A 14,003-nucleotide genomic window follows, 5' to 3' on the forward strand; every position below is an offset into this window, starting at 1 on the left:
AGTGAGTCACGGATGAAGAGTGATTTCATCGCTGGGATCCAGTTGTTTGAGGCAGCGTCTGCCAGCAGTGCAGAGGCCAACGTCTAGCAGACTCTCCTGAGTCCTGATTCCCAAAACCATTTTATTGTTGTGATGATCGTTGAATCACAGAGTTTAAGTTCACTTGAATTTGGTTTTCTACACAGTATTTATCCGGGTTTTCCCCTCAGGGCTACATTATAAACACATTTGTATTTGAAAGGAGACATGTGTTGCTTTTCCTAGTTTTTCTTTCCTCCGTGGTTTTTGTGGCCGTGGTACAGGGAGCTCCACTCCCCCTGAAAACACTGAAACTCCTGAATCCCCTGAAATCCTTGTTAGTAGCCCAGCCACTGCTTCTGCATCATTGTGATTTGCGTTTGCATAATACATGATAACACCTAGCAGCTCGTCTGGTTTACTTCCTAACGAATCCAGGTAAAGAGAAATCAGAGGACAAAATATATCCTAAAATCCCAGTAGTTGGTCAACTGGCCAATCAGAGCTATGTTAGGAAGAGGCTGTAGCTCCACCATGTCTTTCAGGCTGCATCCATACCAACACGTTTTTCTTTGTAAATGACTCCATTCTGCAAACGGATGTGCCTGGTGTCCTCACTACTCCAGAGAGAGGAAACCACTTTAGTTTGAAAACTGCGGTGCCACGTTTGTGTCTGGACGAGCTGAAAAGGAGATGTTTGGAAAGGATAAGGGAGAGTGACCCCTTTCCAGAAGAAAACCACCGACATTAGCCGTGGGTACCAGTGCAGAAGGCAACATGGATAATCAATGACGAGCATGGCTTACCCTGTTTTCTGTGCTAACAGCTGTTTTAAAAATGTGCTTAGATGTGTTGGAGATTTGCTATTATTCATTGCAATACTCATTTCTGTTCGAGCTCTTTCTGCAAATGAAAAACCAAATGCTTCCACGTGCATCTCCATGTGTCATGTGCATATTTCTGACTGAAATGCGTTGCAGACCTTGTGTCGCTGATCCATTTGAAAAGAGATGATAACTGGACAAAGATCACTACTTTGCCTTGTAGAGCTTTGATTTGTTTGGTTTGGGGCTGGAAAATCTTCTCCTAATTTTTTTCCTCTGTGTTGCATTATGCTAGGAGCCAATCACGGCCCACCCTGAACCGAAACAACATGTTTTTCCAGATGAGATGGAGCGATAGCTGAGCCCCCTTGACTCCTGCATCCAGCTCACAGCGCTGCAGATTAGCTCGATGCTAGCCTTCTCTTAGCATTGCGTGCATGTTGGTTAGTGGCGTCGGTGAAAGGGTGGGGTCACAGAGGGGGTGCTTTCCCATTCCACAGACGCAAGGCTCGGGGCGCTCTAAGTGATTCGCCGAGGAATTTGTTTACTTGTGGCGGAGCTACAAATAACTGCAGGGTTTATATAGGCCCGAAAAAACGACTTCCCCTCCAGGCAGCCATACAACATAAACAGAGCTGCCAGGGGAAATACTGGAGCGTCTTATTAAAGCACAACCACTACACATGTTCCACAAGGCCACATGGATCCCATTACTCACCGAGGAGCTTTTTTCCATCAGGCCTGCTGGGCCTGGCTCCTTCATCCGCGCTCTGGCAATTTGTCTGACTCTGACTTAAATAGATCCTAAAACCATGTTATTAATCTGTCTCGGACTGATGCCGTTGAAACTACGCGAGAGGGAAAGATTGCTCCGACCCGTCCAGGCCGACAGACTTTCAAGTTTGGCTCGAGGCCCGAGTCTCTGTGAGCTTGACCCACAAACAAATTCTCCACACCCATCGACGACTCTGTACTTGACCCTCCTAACGTGCGTTACTGATATGTGTGTAAGATGTGTGATATGTCGCCTCTTCACGTTAATTTTCAACTGTGTGTGTTTGTTTTCTCACCACGTCTTCCTCTCTCGTCCTTCAGGCATTCGGGAACGCAAAGACAGCCCACAACAACAACTCGAGTCGCTTCGGCAAGTTCATCCAGGTGAACTACCAGGAGAGGGGCACTGTGAGAGGGTAAGCACACAGAGGCCTTTCAATTTCCATACAAATAAATATCATATTCATCATTTGACACCTTGTTTGAACTGTTTTCAGAGCGTATGTGGAGAAATACCTCCTGGAGAAGTCGAGGCTGGTCTATCAGGAGCACAATGAGCGGTGAGCAGAAGTTTATGATAATAATATAAAAGTAAAACAGAAGTAGTTGGTTTCATTGAGCAGGAGGTGAAACTTACAGCTTCTACGTCTGAGCAGCGATGTAACGTGATCTTATGAAGTGCAGCTCAAAACAAAAGTGAAGGGAAATAAATGAGCTGGACTCCAACTTTACGGGTTTTTTCTGTGTAGCCATCAAACATGATTCATGTCCTCCTTGCGTGAAATGAATTTCATATTGCTTATTTAAACAGATTTGTATGAATTAAACTTGTAATATATAATATATCAACACAGGCTTTAATGACGGATGATGCTTTGAGGACCCTAAAAAGGAAAATATGTCAACAAACCAGGTTCTTGGCTGTTCTAGCACGATGTTGAAACAGTCCGTGACATTCAACCTGCACTTAGCTTAAAACTTGATCCTCTTACTCACAAAAACAAGCATTAAATAAATCTGTGGTTTGAATTTTGGCAAAACATTTGTGTATCTGAGTAAATTTAAGCGAGAAAGCCTGTTGTTGTAAGTTTGCCAGCGTGTGAGTCATGAAGTGAATTGACCTCTAAGTGGGACTGATGTGCTGGACTGGCTGGATGGAGTGGTGAAGGTTAACCTCACCATGGGGGGCCCACAGAGGGCCCACAGAGGCCCCCCTGCGTTCTCGTATTGAGATGAATTGCTGACTCCAAGCTTGTGTGTCTGTGTGTCTCTGTGTGTGTGTGTGTGTGTGTGTACGCTCCAAGAGAACCGTCGGTCGCACAGCTGCTGCACAAGTTGACCTCTAACCTTTCTGCTGTCCTAGGAAAAAGGGCGAGCACACATGCACACACACACTTGTACACACACACACACAAACAAACCGAGCTGCCATTACTCCCTTTTTAAAGTTTTGGCTTTAGCCTCTGTTGCATTGTGGCTCCAGGGAATTCCATCCTGGTCCATCTGTCCGACACACTGGTCTTTAAACGAGATTAGATCAGTTCAGCCAACACAAACAATAGATAAATCATTCTTAATGATAATATATAACATACCGTGAATGTTAAATTAATGAAGAATGGAAACTATGAGAGTAATTGCATTACAAGGAAAAGAAATGAGTAAATAATTCCATCCATCCATCCATCCATCATCCATCCATCCATTCATTGTCTTCCACTTATCGAGTTAGCCGGTCAAGTATTCAAGACGTCCCTCTCCCCAGCCACAGTCTCCCAGGTGGATGCTGAGTCATTTCAGGGACAGAAGGGATGTGTAGTCCCTCCAACCAGTTCTGGTTCTCCTCTCGGTTGTAGGTGCCGGGTAAACCTCCAAGGGAAGGAACCCAAACCACCTCAGGTGCCCCCTTCTTAGTGTGAATGAGCAGCGGTTCCACTCTGAGCTCCCCCCGGGAGGCTGAGCCAAGAAATCTCCTGCTTTTTGGTCACTACCCAGAATGAGGGCTGGAATGTAGAATGACCAGTAAATCGAAATCCTTCACCATAACGATCCGGTACAATGCCATCATTAAAGCTGATGGGGCAACGACCTGCCTGAACATTCATCTTCCCCTCACTCGTGAACAAGACCCTGAGATACTTAAAGTTCTTCACTTGGGGCAGAAACTCACCCCCAACAATAACCCAGCATATCAAACATCTAATACCTTTCGCTATTCAACCAAATAGGCAAACACAAATATGTTTGTCTGACAGAAACCCACAAAAAGACAGATTCTCATGCCCATAACCATAATTGCATAATTGTTTTCTTTTTCAGGAACTACCATGTGTTTTACTACCTGCTGGCAGGAACGAGTGAAGAAGAGAGGGAAGCCTTTCACCTCAAGAAGCCTGAAGAATATCATTACCTCAGTCAGGTGGGGACTTCAGCTTCAGGCACAGTCACGTGTTTTATTAGAAATGATGAGATCACTTAATGTGTCTTACACGTGTGTTTTCCATAAGTCTTCATTTATTTGTAGCATTTAGAATGTTTGTGTGTCTGCGCTTGTGTCATCTGCTCGTCCTTCTCCCCGAGGAAGCCCCGGTTCCCTCTTGTGTGTCGGTGTCTCCAAACAGGAAAGACAGAAACGATGACACAAAGGAAACACATTCCACTGGTGGTGGTTTTTCAACACAACTGTCCCGCTCACTCTCACTTTCTTTTTATCGTCACGACAAAGATTGTTTTGAACTGTGCATCTGTTTGTGTTTTGTGGGTGTAGCTGCATGTGTGTGATCTTCTCATACACTTTGGTTTCATCGTGGTGTCACATGCACATCCTCGGCCCCACGCCACCACTGAAAATCACACACACACACACAGACACACAAACAAGAAGACAGGCGACATGGTGTTTGTCCCTCGTCTCTGTTGTGTAGTGTGGTTTCACAATTAACACACAAACACACACCTATATTTTGTTGAGAACTTGTTGCACCTCTGAGCTTCGACTCTCCCACCACGACCTGCTCCCCTTCCTCCAAAATCCATACGCCTGCATAAAGGAAGGAATTCCTCCCATTCCTCAAGGCCGCTGACGTGCACGTACAAATACACACACATCCACAAATACACACATTCTTGCGCCGTTCTCTTGCTCGGTCACTTTCCGCCTTCTCTGTGGAGTTTACGTGAAAAGTTCACCCTCTTGCACGGCTCTTTGGAATGGATTTCACAACCTCAGCTCTCCCAGACTGATTTACATATCGACTCTTAAAGGTGTTTTTTTTCCTCACAACTTCCTGAATCAATCCCTGCAGCTCGTTCTGCCTTTTGCTTTCGAGAACCACACGTGTGACCTCGACTCTTTTCAATGACCTTTTCCTGCTTTTGTGACTGTGAGATCTAATTAATGTAGCTACTGGATGAAAATCATTTTGCAGACGCACGTTGTATTTGTAAAATTTTTGGGACGACTTAAAATAATTACATCTATTGGTAAAACACCAATTAATTAAGTTTTTGTCAAACCAAAGTTAGCAATCGTGTGATTGTAACTTGTTTAACCAACTCAAGTGATTTGTGTGTTAACAACTAAAGTATTTTTTGTTAAGTTGGTCTAACAATTTTCTTTTTTTAAGAGCAATCCAGGAATTCAATGACCTTAAATTCAATTTTAGTTTTGTTGTGGCTTATTTACAGAAAACCATAATCAAGAAAAACTTATCTGCAAGTTGATTTTCATACTTTATCTACATGAGCTCAAACGTGTCGTTTCTGGAAGGCTTGAAATGAATCATAACAACTCACGCTTTTGGAAACCGAATCCATAATGTGCATGTATGTGTTGCAGTTTAATAATCTTTCTGCTCCACTGCTTCCTGTGTTAAATAACATGTCTGTGAATTCCTTGCGTGTGCATCATCATCAGTATCACGCCTGCTCCTAAATGTTTGACGTATGTCTGACTCTACGTCTCCTTGTGTCTTAGCTCCGTCTTAATAACACGTCCGTCCATCAACGCTACTTGCTCATAAACCTCATGCTACGTGTTTAAATGTACAGTATGTGATGTCGCTGGAATGCTGCTGTCTAACCATTAACACCCCCCCCCCCCCCCTCTCCCTGTAAACTCTGCCTCAGCATTCCCAGATGACAAAGAACAGCCAGCAGCCTCACTGGGACTGTGAGAGTGAACCGGTCAGTATCTGTGCTTCTGAGTGTCTGTGTGTCCGTGTGTCTGTCCGTTGATGGAGAAAACAGCAACAAGTAGAGATTCACTCACCTGAACCCCGGCGGCTCGAGCCCCACTCTCCACTGCACAGCTGCTCCACCCGTCCCTGTCCCTGTCCCCGTCCCTCCTTTGCCTATGTTGTCCCTCTTTCAATGTTCCCTGGTTCGGTTTGGGTGTTGTTTATTTTATCTCTGTTATTTTATTTGCTTTTCCCTGTTGAGGTGTTTTTAGCTTTTTCCTGTATTTATACGACTAAAAGGTGAAATTGTCCGTCCTGCCACAGAAGACGTTCCAACTTCACACAATTTGTTTGGACATAAGAAATCAAAGTCAGAATTTATTCAATCACCCGTTAAATTTAGGTGTAACTACATGCAGCATGTTGTGAGGTATCATACTTGGGTTCTGTCTGAATAGAAAATATAATTTGTAACAATTATTTATTAGAAACGAAAAGATCATTGTTATGTTGTTGATCAAACCCAGATAAATCCATGATTTTTATTCAAGGCAACGGCACATTTTATATTGCATCATTTCTTTTTTACCTTCGACTTTGTCTGTCTCTGAAAAAACTTTTGGGGCAAACAACACATGTGTTACCGTTTGAAAAGAACTTCAATATGTTACCTCATCAGAGTCACGTCAGGTAGACAGCAACTCTCAGGATCCCGCGCGGCTTCACGACAACATTAAACAAGGTTGTGTAGTTGTGTATCATACGTATAAGTGTAAAGTTTCAGAGATAGTTTCCCAGATGTTGTAACAATCTGGGGGATTTTAAAGTTCATGAACCAGTTGTGGTGACGAACCTTTCACCCACAGAAGTTGGCATGTTTTTAGTCACACTCCATTACAACAGACTTTTCAAACAACCGACAGCTTGACAGGTCTTATGAGGAAAAGCACTGGTGTGAATAATAAAATGAATGATGACTGAATTCCATTAGGCTGCTTTGGTTTCATGGTGCTGCCATCGTAGATGCTGGTACCTCGTCACGCTGTCGACTGTATTGATGAGATCATCAGAGACATTCTTGATAACATGAAACATAACTTACATGAAAATAACAGATTTCAATTAAAAAAATATATACACATACCCTTTTCTACAATAAGTTAAAATAAAACATTGATTTAAACCTCTAAATCGACCTGTGGAGAGAAGTTGTTCAAGAGTCACAGATGATGAAGATGCTCTAACAGACACTTCATCATTCACAGTGACTGAGCTACAGTAGATTTACTTGAGCATATCTCTGGTTTGCTACAAGTTATTTGTCCAATAATTCACCTTTAACCCTTAATCACAACTTCTGAATGATATCAAAGTTGTCACTCTGTGGTAGTTAAACTGAGATCATAATGTCAACGATCAAAAGAGTTTTGGTTTGGTGGTGTTTTTTGTTTTCTCCACTACATGCATGTAACAGTTCACTTTAATTCACTATTTACATATGATAATGATTTGTCTTTCACCCTATGAAGTTGACGAAATACTAATAATACTGTGAGATACATAATGTACTTGGGATTTCAGTGGGATTAATCCTGTGTGTCAACTCAAAAATGATTTAGTGAACCTGTTCAACAAAAGGAAAGCCACAAAAAAAAAATCACGTCAGCACAGGAAATCTTCCAAATGAAGTATATTAAGACCTGTAATGACTTTTTAATGTTGTTATGTTTCATTTCCTAACACAAACGTGTGACATCTGGAATCACCAACCCACATGTTCTCCGACAGTAAAATATTGTTTTCGTTTGGACCGAGCGACGTGAATATTTCCCCCTTCTGTAGAAATGTGACACCAGAGCCACTAATAGTTCACAGTGAGTTCCCGTCGGGGGGGAGGGAGGGAGGGAGGGGGGGAGGGGGCAGGAGGCACATTGGTGTGAGTGTGCGTCTCGTGTTTGTCTTCCTGAGGAGTCGGTATGTGATAATTATGGCAGCCATAGTGGAATGAGCCCATAAGAAAACAGCGGAGCTCACATTACGCTGGCTGGACGAAGTTTGTGTAGCTACATCAACGCACGTGTTCCAAAGCTCCTCCTGTCGTCATTAACTGCTGATACAGATCCAAGCATTAGGTCCTCATCTGCATTTGATTGCTAAATGTTAGATATTTTAAAACACTACTGTAAGTTTTTAGGACTCCAGAGGTAAATATTGTATTTAGTACTCAGCTACAAATACCGAAACAGCTTTCGATATAAATGTGTCTGCAGTTTAATGTATAAAACACTGTTAAAGATACTTCCAAATAAATCACTTGAGACATTACTGATGTTTATAAGTCAATATGCAAAAATACATTCAGCCTGACCAGTATAGATTTTTCAGGGGATGATGTATAGATATAGAAAATGTATTAAAAAAAGACAACACAAATACAACCAAATTTATAGAACTAATAAAGTAAATAATTTTTTTTTGCTGTAAATCCCAAACATAAGGCGCTAATTTATATTGTTTGTGTACTTTTGATATTAAATTTTGTTTTAAGTCCATATTTTAACCTAGGAAGACATCTAAATTCCGAAGGTTAATTTGTAATCTAATATTTAAAAATTAATTAAAGTTAAAATAAGGACTTCTACGACCAAGGACAGACATTTAGAAAGTTTTTCTTTAGGCTCTACAGCAGCTTTGAAACTAGATTTAGGGACGAACAGTAGACAGGATATTTAGTGTGTATGATTATTTGTGAGGCTGAATGTCTCACTGAGTGAGAGAAGTGTAGCTCCTGTCCGCAGACTTCACTGTTGTTGTGTCTTTTCTTCCACCTCATAAACACACACAAACCCCTGGATCGCTTTAACAGGCTAGATTTCCCCCTACACGAGCACACGCTGTTGTTCTCTAGACTAGATCCACATCAGACCTCACTGTTGTTGTGTCTCTGCGTGCACCTCATAAACACACACATGAACCCCTGAGTCGCTTCTCAGCTCTTTCTCCGGCTCACCAGATTTCTGTGGATCGCTTTAACAGGCTGGATTTTCCCCTACACAAGCACACGCTGCTGTTCTATAGACTAGATCCCCCCCCCCCCCCCCCCCCCCCCCCCGTGCCTCTTACTGTGAGTCATTCAATTCTTCTGCTTCAGGCCGTTCCACTGTTTTTTTGTTTCAGCAGAATAAACTGAGGAACTATTTTAAGTATCTTTGCTAGACACTCTGTAAACATCTGGGCACCGGGCATGTCAACAACACTCACTGAATCCTTCTAAACTCCAGAGCGGCTTCTCATTGGCTCTTCTGGCTTCGAGGTCATAATGGTGACTGTGAGCCTGACGCCCGGTTTTCTGCCCTTTTCTTTCCAGGACTGCTTCACTGTTGAGGGCGAGGACCTGAAGCACGACTTTGAGAGGCTTCAGCTGGCCATGGAGATGGTGGGCTTCCTTCCTGCCACGCGGAAACAGTGAGTGACACAACCACGATGAGTGTGTCATGAAATCGGGTCAAACATTAAAAACCTACTTCACACGCTAGAGCAAAGAAAAACCAACATGTCTCCTTTAAATCTCCTTTTGAAACATTCTATTAAATAACAAATAAAACAGTTGTTTCCTTGTTTTATTGTCTTTTTATCCTTTTGTGAAGCACTTTGTGACTTTGCTACACAAATTAATCAAAACTGTATATATGATAAGAGTGGCTGATAGTTACAGATGGTTCCACAGTCTCTCAAACTTGTTCTCGTGTGCTGAGCAGGATCTTCTCTCTGCTGTCGGCCATCCTCCACCTGGGCAACATCTGCTACAAGAGGAAAACCTACAGGGACGACTCCATCGACATCTGTAACCCAGAGGTGCTGCCTGTCGTCTCAGAGCTGCTGGAGGTACCGACAAGCAAACCTTCTGGGGGGGGCGGGTGTTACTGCTGCACATGCTTTACATGTGTGTTCAGATATAAAAAGTAAAAGCTGCTCTGACTGTATTTATCGTGTTTCTGTATTGACAAACAAAAATAGTTTTTCCCAGTATCATGAGCTCCAACAAAACTCCACAGGAAGTCCAGGCCTCAGGAAAAAATCTGTAAAAAATGACTTAAGTCACCTCCAGTCATTTGAATGGGTTCCTCACCCGACCACTGTTGTATCGATCGACACTCTGAACGCTGTCATTTCAAAGTGACTGAGTGAAGTTTGGTCAACAGTAAATTGCCGTTGGAGCCGGTTGGAGTTAATAAATACACCATCGGGGCCCCAATGTTTACATTACATAACTGCACAGATTCCACTGGAGTCCCAGTCGGGTATTATCCTCGTAATGTTGTTTAAGTATTAGATAATAACCGTTTGTCAATCGTTAGCTCATTAAGAGAACATATAATCACGTATTATAAGATGAGTGGATGTGGGTTTGTGCTGAATCGTCACATCTCTGCAGTCTGACTTAACTTCTGAACTGAAAGGATGAGAAAGAACAGCCCTGATGAGCTGAGGGTGTTTCTCTTCAGAATAAAACAAATATAGAATGTTTAAATCCTTCCTCTGCTCCCGCTGTCACCAACAGGTCAAAGAGGAGATGCTGTTTGAGGCCCTGACGACACGGAAGACGGTCACGGTGGGAGAGAAGCTGATTGTTCCCTACAAACTGTCTGAGGTGAGACTGCAGCTCCGACCTCACCAACAGCAAACAGACTTCGCTGTAAAGACACGGAATAACACACACAATACAAACACAGCCTGTTGTTAGACTCCTGAGAGACGAGGTGCTCAAACAGTTTCTGACAAATGTGAAGACAAAGTTTCTATTTGGAATTGTTGGACCTCACTTCTCTTTGTCGATGCTACACAAACTCACGGTGGGGAGGATGGCATCTCTGTCGTTGACACAGCGTTTCCTGAACATCAGGTGTGTCATGCAGGACACACTTCACACACACCAGTAACAGAGGTAGCAGCGAGCTATTACAAAAGAAAACTAAAACAAGAAAACTCTATATCCTCAGTATGGACATCATGGATGCAGAGAAACAAAACACACACAAACACACAGACACAATATCCTCCACCTACAAACACACAAAGTCCTTCAGTGGGTTTAGAGAGCGAGCGAAGGCATTTCCAGCCGCTCTTCAGTTTTCACCGGGAGCTCTGAAAACAAACACACGTCATGGTCTGGAGACGAGAGCCATCTACAAGAGATGTTTAAATTATATTTATGTCTTGCACACGTACACTGAAGTTGTGGTTTCATCTGTAGACAAACTTTTATTTGTTTGTCTACTTTTTTAGTAGTTGGCAGGACTACGTAAAAGACTACTGGACGGATTCCCATGAAAACTTGATTGGGGGATATATGGGTCAGGAAAGAACTAGTTTAATTTTAGTTTGGATCCAGACCACTGTCTTTAGTGTTGTGAGGTGTTTCACAACATTTAGTTGATTTGTCAGACAATAATTCATTGATCTTGATGAAAAATGAAATCAGGCATCATTACCAGGGTCTTACAACATGCTCTAAAAAGCATAAAATGTAATAATCTTAATTTTAGACCTTAGAAATGACTTTATTGTACTAATAACTGATATTCTGTCAATACCCAGGTCAGAATTTAAGGAAAAACTATGGATACCTACTGTCTGCTGGGTTTGTAGTAATTCATGGACTCTGATATTTACCTGGTCTTAAAAAGTCTTAAAAAGTCTTAAATTTAACTTGAGAGACCCTGTTTCTATGAGAATGTGTAAATTGGTTCAGATCCAAATAAAAAAATCTGTATCTAGTGAACTTAAGTGTGGTTTCATACGGGGAATGTGTTCATTCTAATTTCCCCAGTATGAATTCCAGACCACGTTCCCGCAGCAGAACTCTCCCAGTAGACGCTGGCTCGTTACACGCTCCCATCAGAAGACAGCAACAACCTCATAATGGCCTTTTAGATACTTAGGAGTTATTTCATATGAACAAACAGTGATTGCGTCGGTGGCTCTCTGGGTGGTCTCTGTGTAAATATCGCTCAGTCACAGTCTCACTAACTGAAATCATACACTCGAGAAACCTCACGGAGAAAAAAAAGGGGTTTCTGTAATGAGTCTGCTCCGTCCCCTCAGAGTTATGAGGCCGTTTCCCTCTCCACGTTTCAAGTCCGACTTCCTCTGAATAATGAAAAGCTTATGAGTCATTAAACCGCAGAATGTGCGGAGTTCACAATAAAAAAAATCTGCCCGGGACTCGTTGGAGACATATTTGGTCTGAGGCGGCTGAAAATAACCTTGTTAATTGTTTTTCGGGGGAAAAAAAGAGGAATTTTAACTTGACTCTGTGGTTTGTTTTGTTTCTGAAGTCCGAGGCTCAACTCTGCTGCTGGGAGGTCAAATCTTTCCAGAGGAAACAGGAATTAAAACGTTTTTTTAATCAATAATCTAATCAAAGGAAGCTGTTGCCTAATAATCTGTGTTTATTGAAAGAAAACCACATCACTGATTAAACAAACCAGTCGATTTTAAACACTGGAACATTAAGTTTACGATAACATGAGACCTATAAAGACAACGTCTACTGTTTGTCTTCACTTCCACTCGAGAACACGCGCTGTACGTTTTAAAAGCCTATTAAAGTTATATCTGCAGCCTCACCAGTCAGAACTTGGCAGCTCCCACCGTCTGTGTGACACCAGATTGGATTGGCTGATCTCTTGAGTCAACCTGACGAGTGTTGCTCTGGATAATGACATTAATAAAGACCCAGGGACGTCACGCTCTGCTGTGCCAGCGTGTCCGTCTGTGATGTGAGCGTCTGTGATGTGAGCGTCTGTGCCAGGGCTTCAGTGGAGAACGTCTGTGATGTGTTTGGGTGGGAGGGGAAGTCTGCTTTTGTCATTTTTATACTTTCCATCAATAATTCTAAGCGATGACAGATACTATACTCAGGTCTCCCTCTAAAGGGTCAGTTGTAAAGCAGAAATTCAGCCGTTTGTTGTCTGGAGGACGTCTCCATAATATAAATCTATTTTTTCCGTATATTAAATCTCCATTCATTGTTTTTTTTGGTGGACCTGTAGAAAAGTGCAGTGTTTCAGCACCAGGCCAAACTTTAACATTTTATACAGATGTGTGGGACATAGAGAATGAGGGGGGGGGGGGGGGAATGTCTGCAGGGATTTCACCCATCAATTGACAACGGAAGTATTTGACGACTCTTCAAACTTGTTCTCTAAAAGGGTGTCACAGAAAAAACTAGAATGGCTCCCAGTAAGGCTCAAACCATTTCTTATTTCAGGGCCCCACCAATACTGGGGTTGAAAACAGAATCTCATTGGCAGCAGTAGAAATACATTTTGAGGACCCATTCACTCACTGTGTATTTTGATAAATCCTTTTCTTGCTGTTGAACAGTTTTTCCTCTATCAGCTGTCGTTAAATCATCGATGAGCGTATCTCTAAATACTGTTTGTGTGTGTCTGTCCCTCCAGGCTGGCACGGTGAGGGACTCCATGGCGAAGTCCCTGTACAGTGCTCTGTTTGACTGGATCGTCTTCAGGATCAACCACGCTCTGCTCAACATCAGGGACCTGGAGGACACCACCAAGGTGAGACCACACAAAATGTCCAACATGGATTAATATCTTTTACTTTAATCAGTGTTTTGTATGACGTATGACAAAACTGACCTAGATTCATAACACTGCTGATGATAAGATCCGATCCCAAGTGGTCTGAGCTAAATTCAGGTCTGAGCATCCAAACACGTCCTCAATTTGAGATCTGATCACTGAGGACGGGCTGTGAGACTCGAGTTGATTCGTCTGTAGCCAAAAAATCAACAGTGACCATCACATGACCCAATTTTTTTAATCTGTCTTCAGAGCTGCAGTCCATCCTGACTCTCTCTCTATCTCTCTCTTTGCAAACACAACTGACGTGTGTGATTATTTGCAAATGGAGCAGGGTAGTGAGACCTGATCCCAGGAGACAGTCTTTTTGCATTTAAATATCTGGTGTGAACAGAGAACTGAACACTGTCCCCCTTGTCTCCTCCTGTTTCCTCCTCTCCCTCAGATCTTGTCCATCGGGGTTCTTGACATTTTCGGATTCGAGGACTTCGAGAACAACAGCTTCGAGCAGTTCTGCATCAACTTCGCCAACGAGCGTCTCCAGCACTACTTCAACCAGCACATCTTCAAGCTGGAACAGGTAAAGAACGCCTCGTCCATAT

At 42.6% G+C, this 14,003-nt stretch overlaps 1 protein-coding gene across 2 annotated transcripts in view; it reads left to right on the forward strand.

The window, feature by feature from the left end:
- myo9aa (myosin IXAa) overlaps window positions 1-14,003 on the forward strand; it is a 97,494-nt gene that overhangs the window by 49,256 nt on the left and 34,235 nt on the right. Inside the window, exons 3-11 of one of the 2 annotated variants that reach the window (XM_053424845.1) lie at window positions 1,938-2,032; window positions 2,114-2,176; window positions 3,936-4,035; window positions 5,745-5,801; window positions 9,162-9,259; window positions 9,553-9,679; window positions 10,356-10,445; window positions 13,261-13,377; window positions 13,847-13,981. In XM_053424845.1, the coding sequence (XP_053280820.1) occupies window positions 1,938-2,032; window positions 2,114-2,176; window positions 3,936-4,035; window positions 5,745-5,801; window positions 9,162-9,259; window positions 9,553-9,679; window positions 10,356-10,445; window positions 13,261-13,377; window positions 13,847-13,981 (882 nt within the window). The remainder of the gene's footprint in view (window positions 1-1,937; window positions 2,033-2,113; window positions 2,177-3,935; window positions 4,036-5,744; window positions 5,802-9,161; window positions 9,260-9,552; window positions 9,680-10,355; window positions 10,446-13,260; window positions 13,378-13,846; window positions 13,982-14,003) is intronic. The other variant, XM_053424854.1, reaches the window with a different exon arrangement.

The sequence above is a fragment of the Pleuronectes platessa genome, chromosome 1, assembly GCF_947347685.1.
Source record: "Pleuronectes platessa chromosome 1, fPlePla1.1, whole genome shotgun sequence".
Taxonomy (NCBI): Eukaryota; Metazoa; Chordata; class Actinopteri; order Pleuronectiformes; family Pleuronectidae; genus Pleuronectes; species Pleuronectes platessa.